Here is a 14,100-nt window from a genome sequence, read left to right as displayed (position 1 = left end):
CTTCAATATATCCATATATTCTTAAAGAGTAAATAGTGTTCGATGCAACTGTAATTGCTCCCACAAGTATTATTTAGTTGGATATATATAAATGGTACCATTATAAGGTAACACTAAAAATAACAGCTTGGAATTATTAATGGCCACGAAAGAGTTTTTGGTTGAATATTATTTTTTTATCTCCAATCGTTGATGGTGTTGAAACTAAATCAGGTGCAATAGTGCAGCGTTCCACGTAGAACATAGACAAAGTTGAGTTAAAAATAAAAGTTTAAAGAGCAAAATATATTTTGATAATTTATAAATAAAATTGAGCCCAAAATGCAAAGTTTGAGGACCAAAACGATCATCTTTAGGATGAAATTGAGCCTAAAAGTAGAGTTTGAGGACTAAAACGGCTGTTTTGAAAGTTCAGGGACGAAAGTAGTAGTTGAGGGACCAAAATAGCTATTCTGTCTTCCGTATAATAGTAGTTCATCTTTTCGGACACTGCCAAGTAATCATATGGCAGCAATAATCCAGTTAAAACCATCGCCAAGTCATTGCCACATCTAACAATTGGGCTATGTTCTCCTGATCAAACAAAACAGCTTTGGATTTGAGCGAGGGATGAAAAAACAATTGGTTTTACTAGTTGGAGGACCACGTATGCCTGCTTTCACTGTTTAGATTAGAGAGAAGAAACTCTGTTTAGATTAGGAGGTAAAAAGAACTTTTTTGCTAGAAAAAAGTCCAACAGCCTCTGGTTGGGCCCAAGAATGCAATCGCCTCGGCCTGCAGGTCCCGCCGTCCTGGCCAACCCAAAGCCCATCACTACCATCCATGCGCTATAGCGCGCGCGCAAACAGACACCGTCGGCAGAGCCGACTCCTCCCGCTCGCAGCTCCTGCTCCTCCTCTCCCCACGCGCCGCCGCAATCCCCGACCTGTTAGTCTGTCACCGCAGCCAAACGAGTGTACACATGGCTCGTGAGCCAAACGAGCCGAGCGAGTCGAGCCGCTCGTTATCCTAACGAGGTAGACCGAGCCGAGCTTCTCGTCCTAATCCTGTCATCCATCCAAACGAGCAGAGTCCAGAGGGCGTTGCTGCGTTGCCTTCCGCTCTCCCTTTTCTGCTGAGACGGTTGGCCGAGCGCCGCCAATCCGCCACCCTTCGTCAGCTCTTCGCAGGCGACGAGCACCCACCAGGTATGCCCGACCCTTATCTTCCCTTCCTGCTGCACGAACCCTAAGTAATAATTTGTATTGGATCTGACGCTGTTAGTGTAAATATGATATATACTAACTTCGTTTTTTTTTTTGTAAAAAAAATTATCGGCTGTATATATGTGTACAACCATGCCTTTGTACCTGGTCTGCCTCGGCATTACTTGCTACTGAATTCAGACATGGGGGAAGGTGGAGAAGAGAAGTCGTTCAATTTCCTTCAAGTTTTGCTCGGTGCGTCAACCTCTCTCTGTCTCTTGTATCTCTCCGGTAGTACTACACTATTACCTGCTTCGTTCTCTTCGATGTCTCTTCTTCTTACCGTCGCTGAAAATTCTAGCTGCTCATTGTCACTGGTTTGAGTTAGGAAGGTTCCAAGTTCCATGATAAAATTGGTTACCCATGCTTCATGCTGGAATTCAGCTTTTACAATGCTGAAACCTGAAAGGGAATGTTCAAACATTCGAATTAGTGTGATTGGGCAGTTCCCTTTTTAGGTGTCATAATGACGATTGTGGAGTGTGCTAAATGTGATATTTAATCCTGCTGTTCTGACTTCTGAGAGTTACTAGTAGGTTACTTTCTGAAAACTTGGTTGCTGTGGGAAGGGTTTGTGTGCATGTTCACCATATCTTCGTTGCAAACTTTTTTTTTAGACCAAAGACCCTCTGGTCCCGCTTTATTGAAAGCAAATTTGTCTCAGTGGCTGGGGATGCCAGCTTACAGGAAAGCACAGAAAGATAGCAACGCATGCAGGCATGTCCCTCTAAACGAAAAGCCAACATCAACAGAAGCCAAACAAAAGTAAGCGCCACATATCAATACAAGCAGGTTCTAAACGAACAAAGACACTACATAGCTTTCACTGAACGCCTGGCTATGTCAAACGACGTCCATCATCCTTCGTGCCCAGCTTCTATCATTTCTGCATAAGAATCATCCTTCGTGCCCAGCTTCTATCATTTCTGCATAAGAATCGAACGATCGGTGTACCACCATTTCCGGTTGAGTAACAATTCCGGCGTTGAAAACATAATCATTACGAGTTAACCAGACTCCAGTTTATGCATGCCAAAATATATATCATTTTGAGACTAGGACCCACCCCTCTTTTACTACAAACCTCGAAAAAATGAGTTAAATTTGTGGGCACCAAATTCCAGTAAAATGTATCTTGATAAGTCCACCAAAAATAATTTGTAATTTGCAAAAACACATTCAAAGACAGTGTTAGCCTAAACGGCCACTAAACGGTAAACGGTGGCAAACTGTTTTGTTTAGGGGGTAAACGGAAATTAAACGATTGATCGTTTAAACGGTAAAAAAAACGGGGAAAAACGATCTAAACGGCCTAAATGGAAAGGAGATAAACAGTATTAAACGGGCTAAACAGCTGTTTAGGCGAACACGAGATAAATCTAGTTCAGTTTTGTATGGATAAATTTGTATACTTAAGTTTATTATATTTATAAATATGTACACTTAATATGTTACATGCAAAAATATCTATATTTGGTTCTTTTCACATACATAAATATATATACAACAACAACAACAAAGCCTTTAAGTCCCAAACAAGTTAGGGTAGGCTAGAGTTGAAACCCAGCAGAAGCAATCAAGGTTCAGGCACGTGGATAGCTGTCTTCCAAGCACTCCTATCTAAGGCTAAGTCTTTGAGTATATTCCATCATTTCAAGTCTTCTTTTATTGCCTCTACCCAAATCAACTTCGGTCTTCCTCTGCCTCTCTTCACGTTACTATCCTGGCTTAGGATTCCACTACGCACCGGTGCCGCTGGAGGTCTCCGTTGGACATGTCCAAACCATCTCAACCGGTGTTGGACAAGCTTTTCTTCAATTGGTGCTACCCCTAATCTATCACGTATATCATCGTTCCGAACTCGATCCCTTCTTGTATCACCGCAAATCCAACGCAATATACGTATTTCCGCGACACTTATCTGTTGAACATGTTGTCTTTTCGTAGGCCAATATTCTGCACCATACAACATAGCAGGTCTAATCGTCGTCCTATAAAACTTGCCTTTTAGCTTCTGTGGTACCATTTTGTCACATAGGACATCAGATGCTTGCCGCCACTTCATCCACCCTGCTTTGATTCTATGGCTAACATCTTCATCAATATCTCCGTCTTTCTATAGCATTGATCATAAATATCGAAAGGTATCCTTCCTAGGCACTACTTAACCTTCTAAACTAATATCTTTCTCCTCCCGAGTAGTAGTACCGAAGTCACATCTCATATACTCAATTTTAGTTCTTCTGAGTCTAAAACCTTTGGATTCCAAAGTCTCCCGCCATAACTCCAGTTTCTGATTCACTCCTGTCCGGCTTTCATCAACTAGCACTACATCATCCGCAAAAAGCATACACCAAGGGATGTCCCCTTGTATGTCCCTTGTGACCTCATCTATCACTAAGGCAAATAAATAAGAACTCAAAGCTGACCCTTGATGTAGTCCTATCCTAATCGAGAAGTCATCAGTGTCTCCATCACTTGTTTGAACTCTAGTCATAACATTGTTGTACATGTCCTTAATGAGCCCGATGTACATCGTTGGGACTTTATGTTTGTCCAAAGCCACCACATAACATCCCTTGGTATTTTATCATAAGTCCTTCTCCAAGTCAATAAAAACCATGTGTAGGTCCTTCTTCTTCTCCCTATACCGCTCCATAACTTGTCTTATTAAGAAAATGGCTTCCATGGTTGATCTTCTGGGCATGAAACCAAATTGGTTTACAGAGACCCACGTTATTGCTCTCAAGCGATGCTCGATATCTCTCTCCCATAGCTTTATAGTATGGCTCATCAACTTAATTCCTCGGTAATTAGTACAACTTTGAATATCTCATTTATTCTTGTAGATCGGTAACAATATACTTCTCCTGCCCTCATCAAACATCTTGTTCGATCAAAAATATGGTTGAACAGCTTGGTTAGCCATACTATAGCTATATCCCCGAGGCATCTCCACACCTCGATTGGGATACTATCCGGTCCCATCGTCTTACCTCATTTCATCCTTTTCAACACCTCTCTGACCTCAGATTCTTGGATTCTCTGCATAAAGCGCCTATTGGTGTCATTAAAAGAGTCATCCAACTGAAAGGTTGTGTCCGTATTCTCACAATTGAACAATTTATCAAAATACTCTTGCCATCGATGTCGGATCTCATCCTCCTTCACCAAGAGATGCTCCCTTTCATCCTTAATGCACTTAACTTGGTTGAAGTCCATTGCCTTTCTCTCACGAATCCTAGCCATCCTATAAATGTTCTTCTCTCCTTCCTTCGTACTCAAACGTTGGTAAAGATCCTCGTACGCTCTACTCTTTGCCACACTTACAGCTCGCTTTGCAGTCTTTTTTGCCACATTGTACTTCTCTATGTTGTCCACACTCCTGTCATGGTACAAGCGTCTATAGCACTATTTCTTCTCCTTAATAGCCCTTTGGACTTTCTCGTTCCATCACCAAGTATCTTTAGCCTCGCCTCCACTTCCTTTGGTTACTCCACACACCTATGAGGCCACCTTCCGAATGTTGGTTGCCATATTCTCCCACATGTTTATGTCCTCTTCTTCCTTCCAAGAGCCCTCTTTGATAACTCTTTCCTCTGAATACCTCTGACGTCTCCCCTTTCAGTTTCCACCACTTTGTTCTTTCAATCTTAGCTTGTTTATCCCTACCGGCACGCACATGAAAACGAAAGTCTGTCACCAAAAGCTTATGTTGAGAAACAACACACTCCCTTGGTATCACCTTGCAACCCAATCATCCTCATTTGTCCTTTCTTCTTGTGAGGACAAAGTCAATCTGGCTAGAGTGTTGTCCGCTACTAAAGGTCACTAGATGAGATTCTCTCTTTCTAAAGAAAGTGTTGGCTATCATCAGGTCAAAAGCTACCGCGAAGTCCAGAACTTCCTCACCCTCCTGATTCCTACTACCATACCCAAAACATCCATGAACTGCCTCAAAACCTGCGCTTGTAGTACCTACATGCCCATTAAGATCTCCTATAAAAAGCTTCTCACTACTAGGCACAGCTCTAATCAGACCATCTAAGTCTTCCCAGAACTGTCTCTTAGCACTCTTGTCGAGGCCTACTTGGGGGGCATATGCACTAATTACGTTTAAGACCATATCACCAATGACAAGCTTGACTAAGATAATCCTATCTCATTGCCTTCTCACTCCCACCACACTATTCTTGAGGCTCTTATCAATCAAAACTCCTACTCCATTTCTATTCGCAACTGTCCCTGTGTACCAAAGCTTGAAACATGTATTGTCCACCTCCTTCACCTTCTGACCCTTCTATTTAGTCTCTTGAACGCATAATATATTTGCACGCCTCCTAGTCGCGGTATCAACTAATTCTCTTAACTTACCTGTAAGCAACTCTACATTTCAACTACCTAAACGGATCGTAGTTGGTTCGACTAGCTTTCTTACCCTTCGCACCCGTCGACTCAGATGTGAAGACCCTTGCTCATTTTTCACTACACTCGGACGCCGATGTAGCGCGCCACTAAGGATGCGACGACCCGATCCTTGGTCACTTGACACCGTGCCCAGATCGCGACACGGCACGTCACGAGGGTGACGACCCGGCCCTTGCTCATTTTACACCATACCCGGGTTCCGATATGGCGCGTCGCTAAGAGGGTTACGCCCTAACGGTTTTCTTTCGGGTTTCATCTCCATTAGAATGGCTAGATTTAACGTTGGCTCACCATGCCTATCACAACCCTTCTCCTTTATCAGGGCTTGGGACCTGCTATGTTGAGACAACATAGGCGGAGTTATGCATAAATATATATACATACCAAAATAATTGATTTTTACTCGGATAAATATGTATAAATGCTAGAATACTTGATTTTTTACATGCACATATATAATTATATGTATTTTTTTTAAAAGTACAAAATCGTTTAGACCGTTTAACTTCGTTTAAACACCGTGTAAACAGCCTAAACGCTAAACGAAGGTCGACCGTGTAAAGACCGTTTACCGTTTAGGAAAACATTAATCAAAGATAATATGTTGAGTTTCCACTTTGCCACAAAGTTTACAGTGAATATCTCCTGGACAATTCCTCCTGACCAATTGTTCCGCTGAAGGTGGACAATCTGTATAAACCGACCACAGGAAAAATTTCATTTTCATTGGAATCCTAGCTCTCCAAATCTGCATGATCTCCTTATTTTCCATTCCAGGGTAACTAAGCTCTCTATAAAGTGAAGCTGTGGTAAAATTACCACTTTTCTCTAAAGCCCATTTAACTGTATCAGGTTCTGTGTTCAACTGAATATCTCTAATCTGTGATATTAGCAATAGCCATTCTTCCTGCTCCTCCTCTCCAAAGGACCTTCTGAAAGTTAAATTTATCTCATTAGTTTTCAGCACATGGCATACTGATTCCTCCTGTTCATTACAAATGTCAAAAATTCTACTGTAGACTATTCTAAAAGGGCAGTTGCCCAGCCAAACATCCAACCAAAACCTGGCCTTCTTCCCATTATTTACCACATATATCAGTTGCTCATTACATTAAATAGAATGTGGCTTGGCACAATTTCCTGCCTTTTCCTCTCCTGAATCCTGATATAAAATCGGCAATTGTTATTTCGAAGGAATAAACAAAAAAGTTGCTAATTTTTTCTTATGTTTAACCTTTCATTTCAGAGGGCAGCATAGCTGGAGGAACTGCTGGTGTTGTGGTGGAAACAGCACTGTACCCGATTGATACTATAAAAACCAGGCTTCAGGTACATATATGTTTGCCCCCCTTGTACAATAGTTTTTTCTGTAACACGACATATTTAATAAGAGCAGTGATGTGTTTTGCATATAGAATTCTTATCTAAGTGTGCCTTCAATGTGCTCCAAATCCTATTCAACTCATGGTCAAATAAGTGTCTCTCTAGTTTTATAAGTTAATGCGTCGTGCTTCTAGTTTCTTAGATGAATCCATTTTCTTCTGTTCATTGTTTACTGGCATATTAGTATCACTACTACTTGCAACATGTACATGCTGTCTGAAGTTTGCGATCTCTGCAGGCTGCTCGAGGTGGAAGCTGGATTGAATGGAAAGGCTTGTATGCTGGATTAGCTGGAAATCTTGCTGGTGTCCTTCCGTGAGTACACCATGTCTCTTTGTCATACTGCATACAATAATCTTGCTTTCCTAAGTGCAATTTCAAGCAGCAAGATGTTAGCCTATTGTGCCCCAACCTCAAGGTGCCACTGTGTTGTGTATTTAAGGCATTATATGTATCAATTCGTGGTATGATGCAATTGTTATTTACCTTTCATATTTATTGGGTAGTTTAGTGTTGTTTTACCTTTAACTGACTGCCATGCACCTATTAAGAAGTCATATTCAGTAGTTTAATCTTTTGCAAAGACACCATGAGATGAAATTGCTATATTCTATTCGCAAAGTACCATTGTTCATGTCTATATGATTTTCATAGCATAATGTGTAATTTATGACAGGGCCTCTGCAATATTTGTCGGAGTGTATGAGCCAACTAAAAGAAAATTACTGGAGACACTTCCTGAAAATCTGAGTGCAGTTGCCCATTTTGTAAGTTAGAACAGACAAGGCTTATTGTTTGACATTGCTGTTTATACCATGTACTTTTCATTTTATAGCACCTGCACTTTTTTGCTTTTAAATTACCAAGACTGTCATTTGTGTCTTCTCTGTGAATGCTTAGTGCCTACTACAGCATATTGATTATATTGACCATGTCTTTTAATACGCAATCGCTACAGACTGCAGGGGCAATTGGAGGTATTGCTGCTTCCCTTGTCCCCGTGTCCCTACAGAGGTCTGTAATTTTATATTTTACTACTCCAGGTAGTATTGTACTGCATCCAAATCAGATCTCATTGCATTCAGGTGGTCAAACAAAGGATGCAAACAGGTCAATTCAAGTCTGCACCTGATGCTGTTCGTCTCATTGTTGCTAAAGAAGGATTTAAAGGACTGTACGCCGTATGTATATTCTGGCATCTTATTTGGTTAACAATCTATTAAGGTGTAATATTGACTTCTATTTGAAGAATTAAATACTGTTGATCTGATGTGTAGATTTTATTCCTACTTAAAATATATCTTGCAATATTATCCATTATAACACTGATTTCTTTTGGTTTATAGGGTTATGGTTCCTTTCTACTTCGAGATCTTCCATTCGATGCCATTCAATTCTGCATTTATGAGCAACTTCGAATTGGCTACAAAGTTGTGGTACTCTTTCATTGCTGAGACTACTATTTTTTCTCTCAGATCTGTTAAACTACTCATGAACAATCTGTTCAAAGCTTCAAACCACTTGCAGTGCTAAAATAAGATTGTGCGTTCATAAGTTGCTCCATGTCCCTGAATGACTTTTGTTTGGTAGGGTCAAATTTTGTGCTATGATCAGCATTTTGCTATCTCCTGAAGGCTACATCAGGCAGATGTGATTTGGCATGCTGCTGTTTTCACCAAAATCTGTTCACACTATTTCTAGGACTGAATGACTTGATTGATGGTTCATATTATTTATCCTTCACTAAATAGCTTGCTGTAACCAATGTCCAACATAAATTGCAACTTGAACTTTCCACGATTCTTATCATAATTTTCCCACGATTCATTATCCAGGCGAGAAGGGAGTTGAATGATCCAGAGAATGCACTTATTGGCGCTTTTGCTGGTATAACCAAATTGTCACCCTAATCTTTTGGAACTATCACCTTGCTTCCAGAGAATGCATTTATGATCCAGAGAACTGTCCACTCTTGGGTTGTCTTATCTCCTCTTCCTGACAAATCACTTCCATCTACTCTGGGCTTTGACTTTTTTGCTAGGCGCCATCACTGGAGCTATAACAACTCCCCTTGATGTCATGAAGACAAGATTGATGGTTCAGGTGAATACTTGTATGAAGACTTTCCTCGCAAATCTCCTTCTGCATTACTGACTATGTCCATATTGGTTGTAATTGCAGGGACAAGGGAACCAATACACTGGAATTGTAAGCTGTGCTCAGACAATCCTCAGAGAGGAAGGCCCTAAGGCATTCTTGAAGGTAAAACACCACTTGTGTGAACAGCTTCAGTACTCTTAAAATGGAGAACAAACACTAGACTACGTCATGTGAACTGGAAACTCTTTATTGTCTTTAAACTGTATAAGCTTTTTGATTCCCCATTAGATAAGTTTTCAATAGTGACTTGCGGTTACAGTTATGTTTTGGGCTTTTGGCCTTTTAGTTTGCTGCACTCAATAATTCTATTGCATCGACCAAAGAAGACATTGTCATCATTTGTCCAGATGCCTTTTTTTTCAGTTGTCTCTCATGTCTAAAGCCACATTTTGTTCTGGAATTCGTATTCATGTTCTCTGACGAGTGTTGGTGCAGCGGAGCACTAGGCTGATATATTTCTGTTGACACATGTCAGGGCATTGAGCCGCGAGTGCTGTGGATTGGCATTGGTGGATCCATCTTCTTTGGCGTGCTGGAGAAAACCAAGTTGATGCTAGCCGAGAGGAGGAACCGCGAGCTACGGGCCGTCAAGGACGAATGAGTGAAGATATGGCTACGCTATGTTACACGGCAGTTTAGTAGTACCACCTCTTTATCACCCCGTGCATCTACGTGAGATAGAGCCAGTGACATGACATAGAAATTATGAGAGAGGAGATAAGTTTCATCGAACTGTTTTCACACATTGGAAACCAAACATCTTACATGCGTTGGAAACCCAGCACTCATTGTTTATGCTGGGATTTATCATTTCATCTACATGCGTTGAACACCGAAAGAAACTTCAAAGTATCTCATTTCATAACACCGTGCAATATGTAAATGCTATGGCAAGCCTCTAAAACTGCAAAATGTTTGTGGACCTTGTTTGTTTCATCACCTCAACATCTTAAACCAATGTGGCATTCTTAAAACAATAGTAAGGAAAGTTGCCATTGCTAAATGCTAATGGCCTAAATCTTTTGGGTTCTTGATATATCTTAACCTTTTTTTTTTGCCCCTGAATTATGGCTGCTGACCGCTGAGTACCACATGATAATTGGTGTGCTGGATCAGCTTTATTTTGCTTTGAGACGTGGAGCGTAATACTGGGGCGTCGCCTGTCCCACTTGGATGTCGCTGTTATATCCAATGGATACTATTATATTCCTACTAGTAAGTTTGTAACTCTAGGAGTTGACAGGAGGAAAGATGTCACGGGATCTTGGTTGCCTTTGGGCACTAAACAAAGTCATCAGAAAAGCTGATGATGTGCAGACGTTGGCAACAAGACAAATACTCCTATTTATCTGGCGAGCAGTGGCAACTACAGGAAAACACGCGTCGTGTCGTCGGTCTGACGCGCGATAGATGGCACACCTTGACGCTGACGATTATACATGGATCAGTTTTCATTCCATGTCACGGCTAGTACGGTGTAAATTAAGGATGAAGCTAGGATTGTAAATACTGTATGTTATTAGAGCCATGGCTCATCCAAAGTTGACAACAGTGTTGACATGTCTCTGATCCATTGACACAAAGGTGGCCAGATGCAGGCAGCTATACTAATAACCCTTCGCGTCCACGACAAGTCTACTCAAAAGCTGGATTTTGCAGCAACGCAACGAGGACTCCGCGACCATTTTAGGTCCGTGACAAGGACTTGCATCTGCACTAGCCACTGGAGAACCTTTTGCACGATTCAGTGTTCATATGCTAGTAGCTGGCATTAGCAGATTCAGATCGCAGAATCCACTTGGAAACAAAAAGGCAAAGCTGCGATGAGATCAACCGAACTGTTTGTAGTCGGAAGCTGAAGACAACTGAAGTTTGCTTTCGGATTCAGGAACTCAGCTAATCCTCGCGACTCGTCGGGGAATCCAGGCTCCAGCTAATGTTTCAGCTCAAATCGAAGGCTCGCACGCGCCGCGCACAACACTTCATGCAGCCATCGAGTGCTCCTCCGAGTATTTTACTTCCGGAAAGCTCGGCATCTCAGCTTTTTGTTTCGTCTCTCCGCTCAATCGATCGCACCCACCGACTAGCCAAGTAGCCAGGTTTAGCGCGGCTGTCCATGTATGATCACCATTACGCCGCGCCATTGCCGGGGCGCCGGCCAGCTCACGCACCCACTCCACTGTCGCCTCGTCTCCACCCGCCTTGGCCGCGCGCGGCGGAACGCGCTATAAAAAGCAGCGTCCGAGTGAGCTCTTGCTTCTGTGCCGTGCAAGTGCAACCAAGGTGATCACCCGGTCGTCGCTGCCAAGCCAGCTGATACCCGGTGATGATGGCTCGGGGAAGAGGCGGTGCGATTGGTGGCGTCCTCGCCTTGGCGCTCCTAGTCGGTCACTTGGTGGCAGCCAGCGCCCCGGTCGCCGAGGCGGCGGCGTCGTACATGGTCGGCGATTACGGCGGGTGGAAGTTCAACGTGGACAAGTGGGCCAAGGGGAGGACGTTCCGCGCCGGCGACGTGCTCGGTACGTATATATGTCGACAGCGTGCATTGCTTCTCCGTGTGCCCTTAATTACGTGCGTGCTGTGACGGCCGGCTTGTGCGCTGCGCAGTGTTCAACTACAACCGAGCGGTGCACGACGTGGCGGTCGTGAACGCGGCGGCGTACCGGAGCTGCGCGGTGCCCAAGGGCGCCAAGGTGCTGCGGAGCGGGCGCGACAAGGTGAGGCTCGGCAGAGGCACGCACTACTTCGCCTGCACCGTGCGGGGACACTGCCAGGCCGGAATGAAGATCGCCGTCAGGGCCGTGTAGGGGCGCTGGGCGCCTGGAACGCCTGGCACTGGCAGCGGCCACGTCCAACTTCCAGAGTCCAGATCGATGGATCCATGCCTCAGCCGACTTGTGTTGCTTAGTTAATCTAATGGTGTGCTATCTTGTCCTGTGTAAGTTCAGGGCCCGCTTGTGTTGTGTAACAACTAATAATGTGGCTTTTGTGACCTCGGGTTGGTTGTGACTTGTGAGCTGTGACAGATCTACCACTATTTTCTCCTTTTGCCAATGAATATGAACGCCACATGTTGTGTCTTTCCCAACTCCGACGATTTTTTTTTTTGAACGAGGATGAACTCAGCTTTTTTTGAAGCAACGTCCCCAAAGTTTCATCCCATGCTGGGGATAATTCCAGCTTAAAAAAAGCGCAGAAACTACAACGATAGAAAGAGCTACACCAGCTCGGGACCAACACAAGCTAAACCAGCTAAACCCAAAGAACAGAAAAGACTAAAATCTATAGCACTCCCCTCCACCTCTAGGTCTTTAGTTTTTTTTTTTCCAAAAACATGCAGCCGGCTCTTCATTCTTGTAATTTTGTCATCCAAATATTGGGCAAACCCGTTCTCTCAGAAGAATGCGCCACTTGTACAACAACACAAAAAAATTTATGGTAAAATTCATTAGAGTTTCTAGTAAAAATTAATCTTCTCAATCCCTATCTTATTTCTAACAGTCCATAATCACCATAAAACTATCGCAGACCTAAAGAGTTCAGTATGATAGTCACTACTGCCCATAGGAATCCAATTATAAAAAACATCATGCATACTACTAGGATTTCTATCCTAACCTAGAGCCTCCTTAAAGCAGAACCAAATGACTTTAGCAATATGACAGTTGAAGAAAATATAGTCTCCAGTTTCCTCCACCCCGCACAAGCAGCAGTTTTTGCTACCCTTCCTCTCCTTCAAGTTAACCCTAGGTTGAATCCTACTCTAAATTTTGCCATCCACATAAACACTCCTCTTCAAGTTAACCCCAATTTGAGTTCTATTCTGAATTGCCATCCACATAAACACTTTGATCTTGTTTGGTATCCTACTTCTCCACAACTTCATCATTCTCTTATTAGGAAGACACCAAACAGACAATCTTCTATACATCGATCTAGTGGTATAATTTCTAGATTTATCTAGCACCCAAATAAATTCATCCATCTCATCATTTAACCTATAATCTTCCAATCCAATCATAAGTATTTTTTAGGGGACAATCACACTACTACAAAAAAGCATTTTAGGGGCGGCTGGTAACCCTTTGTAGGGGCGGTTTGGCCAGCCGCCCCTACCGAACCGTCTCTATAAATCATGCATTTGTAGGGACGGTTCCCAGACCGCCCCTACAAATCGATTTGTAGGGACGGTTGGTGATTAAGCCGCCCCTACAAATCGATTTGTAGGGGCAGCTGGTATTACGAACCGCCCCTATAAATAGATTTGTAGGGGCGGCTCAATCACCAACCGCCCCTACAAATCGATTTGTAGGGGCGGCTGTAGTGCCAGCCGCCTCTATAATACCTGTTTGTAGGGACGGTTCAATCTAGAACCGCCCCTATAATACGTTTTCCCGCAAAACAAAATCAAATTTACAATTCAAATTCGACCAGAACTATTTGTTTCCGCGTATTCCATCCAGCGTTCGCGTTGCCGAATGCCCCGCGACCAACGTTCCGAACCGCATTCGCGTTGCCGAACGCCCCGCGATCAACGTTCCGAACGCGACTATAAGCACAATAGTATTATATAAACTACAATTACAAGTCCAATTCGTAAGGATATATACAATCCATCATTTAATATACAAATTCCATACACATTGTTATCAACGTCCTAGAGCTAGTCTTTCAGTCTCACGAAGGTGTTGGTACTGAGGATTTCTACCTAAGTCAGACTCTCGGTCATGGTAGGCGTCTTTGACGTATACAATCTGGTCCAATATGAAGTTGCAAAGGTCGCCGACGAGCTCTAAGAGTTGGTCATCCTTGTATGGGTCTTTTTTCATTCCTTTCTCTTCTCTCCACTACAAGAGAACAAGTTTTGGTTTAGTATTTCATACCA

At 42.9% G+C, this 14,100-nt stretch overlaps 2 protein-coding genes across 2 annotated transcripts; both read left to right on the top strand.

Annotated features, from left to right (window-relative positions):
• The first annotated feature begins 1,032 nt into the window (after positions 1-1,032).
• LOC136464380 (S-adenosylmethionine carrier 1, chloroplastic/mitochondrial-like) lies at positions 1,033-10,030 on the top strand. Its single transcript, XM_066463335.1, is given in 13 exon segments — positions 1,033-1,187; positions 1,386-1,439; positions 6,919-7,001; positions 7,294-7,370; positions 7,732-7,822; positions 8,014-8,052; positions 8,055-8,069; positions 8,141-8,236; positions 8,402-8,491; positions 8,891-8,942; positions 9,097-9,158; positions 9,237-9,317; positions 9,691-10,030. Coding segments are annotated over 12 exon segments (864 nt in total). The 5' UTR covers positions 1,033-1,187; positions 1,386-1,387; the 3' UTR covers positions 9,817-10,030.
• Positions 10,031-11,488: 1,458 nt separating this feature from the next.
• Positions 11,489-12,278, top strand: LOC136464379 (basic blue protein-like). The gene is made up of 2 exons (XM_066463334.1): positions 11,489-11,734; positions 11,823-12,278. Exons 1-2 carry the CDS (start codon positions 11,542-11,544, stop codon positions 12,020-12,022), a joined length of 393 nt encoding a protein of 130 aa, XP_066319431.1. The 5' UTR covers positions 11,489-11,541; the 3' UTR covers positions 12,023-12,278.
• Positions 12,279-14,100: the final 1,822 nt, after the last annotated feature.

This window comes from Miscanthus floridulus, chromosome 7, assembly GCF_019320115.1.
Source record: "Miscanthus floridulus cultivar M001 chromosome 7, ASM1932011v1, whole genome shotgun sequence".
Classification (NCBI taxonomy): Eukaryota; Viridiplantae; Streptophyta; class Magnoliopsida; order Poales; family Poaceae; genus Miscanthus; species Miscanthus floridulus.
Note: the sequence above shows the minus strand (reverse complement) of the source record. Positions and strands in the feature narration are given on the sequence as shown.